The following is a 1,815-nucleotide window of genomic DNA, read 5'->3' on the forward strand; positions in this document are numbered from 1 at the left end:
TAATATAATTTAATTAAAATATGCAAAAATATTTATATACTACTCTAGAAAGAATATTATTTAAATATAAAGATATTAATCCAAAAATAAATAAAACAATTATGTACAAGTCACATGTAATCCAACCAACAAAATAGAATTACTAAAGTAAAAATATGTCATATTGCTATTTTAATTTTTAAAAAAAAAAACTCAAAAGGATGTCGTTTTGACCACAACAAAAGGTGAAAAATTATAAAACCCAACCAGATCAACTAGTCCAAAACTCTTGATTGGAGCAGCTGGGGACTAAATCATGAGTTGCTATTTTTTCCTTTTTCTTTTTCAAACTAAAAATGATGTCATTTTAGGCTCAATTAGCGGGGAAAAATATAAAATTTAACTCAATCAACCTATTCAAAACTTTTGATCGGAATAATCCGAGAATAATTAGTTGATTCATTGGTCTGACTCGCTAACCTGAGTTGAGTTTTCGTATCATATTTTTTTCAAGTATGAAGTAAGAAAAGTTGTCGTATAAAAAGGAAGCAAATGAGTATGTATGTGTATGTATAAATTTGGGGATTTACAAAATCATAGACTTGTAAATCTCATTAAGATCGAACATATTATTCATTACACACTGGCATATATGGGCCCTTAATTAGTTGACAGATTATAAGCTCAAATATATAACCCAACCACAAACACAACACTTCATAACCTAGCTATTAGCTAGTAAGGTTTTTGTCCTTCATAGTTGCCTGGAGGATCATAGTTGCAGCCAATGAAAGTGCCTCCATTGTCACACCTCACTTTAGCACAACCAACATGAATGGAATTCTTCCACACCACCTGAGTATAATGCCCACACTGCCCAGAAACGCACGAGTTGCTGTTGTAGTCATAATTTGCCTTCTCGTCCACCCACATCTTCACAGCGTCTGTGCCGGTCATGTCACCGGAGCTCCAAGCGATGTTCTCCCCGTATTGGCCACCGGAGTGGACCAGCTGGCAATCAGCCTTGCGTTGGCTAGCATAGTTCTGTGCATAAGCAGCCACAGTATCATCCCAAGCTATGTCTGGAACACCCACTTGCGATCTTGCTGCGTTGTGGGCATTCACATAGTCTTGTGGTGTGTCCTGGGCATAGGCCATGATGGCAAAGAGAAAGAAGAAGAAGAAGGAAAATGGAAGATTGGATGATAACCCCATTGTGTGTAGTTGTGTGATGTCTTAGATGAAGAAAAATGGGAGGCCTTGAGGAGGAATTTATAGGGATTTTCATGTGGAAAATTAGTAGCGTTCTGTTCATGTAATGGGAGAGAGAAAGAGACCGGTACATCTTTCTAACTTGTATAGGCTGGATAGTTTGGAAGAATCCTACTAATTCGTAAAATATGAAAAGAATATCACACAAGAGATGTTAATCTCAGAGGACTCTTTTGAATGTGAATGGCGATAGGAATTTTCCATAAAACCCGAGTATTAAATATCTGCAAGTAAGTTTTGGCAATTTATTACTCTGATCTTGCAATAGGGTTTGATAATTTAGGTGTTTCCTAGAAATTTTTTTCTCTTTAAAAGGGTCTTTTGAAATTTACAACTTCGTTATTAGATATTTAGAACAACAAGCTGGTAATTTATTAGTGTTTTGAATTAATATCTTTGGAGTTTTGCGCAAAAAGAAGGATTGAAGAACAAGAAAGTTCCTTAAAAATGACTCGAGAAATAACATTATGCATAATGAATTTGCTCCAAAAAATAAATTATACACATTATCATTCAGGGCAAATAGCAAACGCACAGTTACAATGATTTAATCTCATTGATTTT

At 34.8% G+C, this 1,815-nt stretch overlaps 1 protein-coding gene across 1 annotated transcript; it reads right to left on the reverse strand.

The window, feature by feature from the left end:
* Positions 1–569: 569 nt before the first annotated feature.
* On the reverse strand, positions 570–1,205 carry LOC114737585 (pathogenesis-related protein 1-like). The gene has a single exon (XM_028925532.1). The coding sequence runs from the start codon at positions 1,192–1,194 to the stop codon at positions 715–717; it is 480 nt and encodes a 159-aa protein (XP_028781365.1). The 5' UTR covers positions 1,195–1,205; the 3' UTR covers positions 570–714.
* Between the last annotated feature and the right edge of the window lie 610 nt (positions 1,206–1,815).

The sequence above is a fragment of the Neltuma alba genome, unplaced genomic scaffold, assembly GCF_004799145.2.
Source record: "Neltuma alba isolate B1F8T4 unplaced genomic scaffold, ASM479914v2 tig00013466_pilon, whole genome shotgun sequence".
NCBI classification, from domain to species: Eukaryota; Viridiplantae; Streptophyta; class Magnoliopsida; order Fabales; family Fabaceae; genus Neltuma; species Neltuma alba.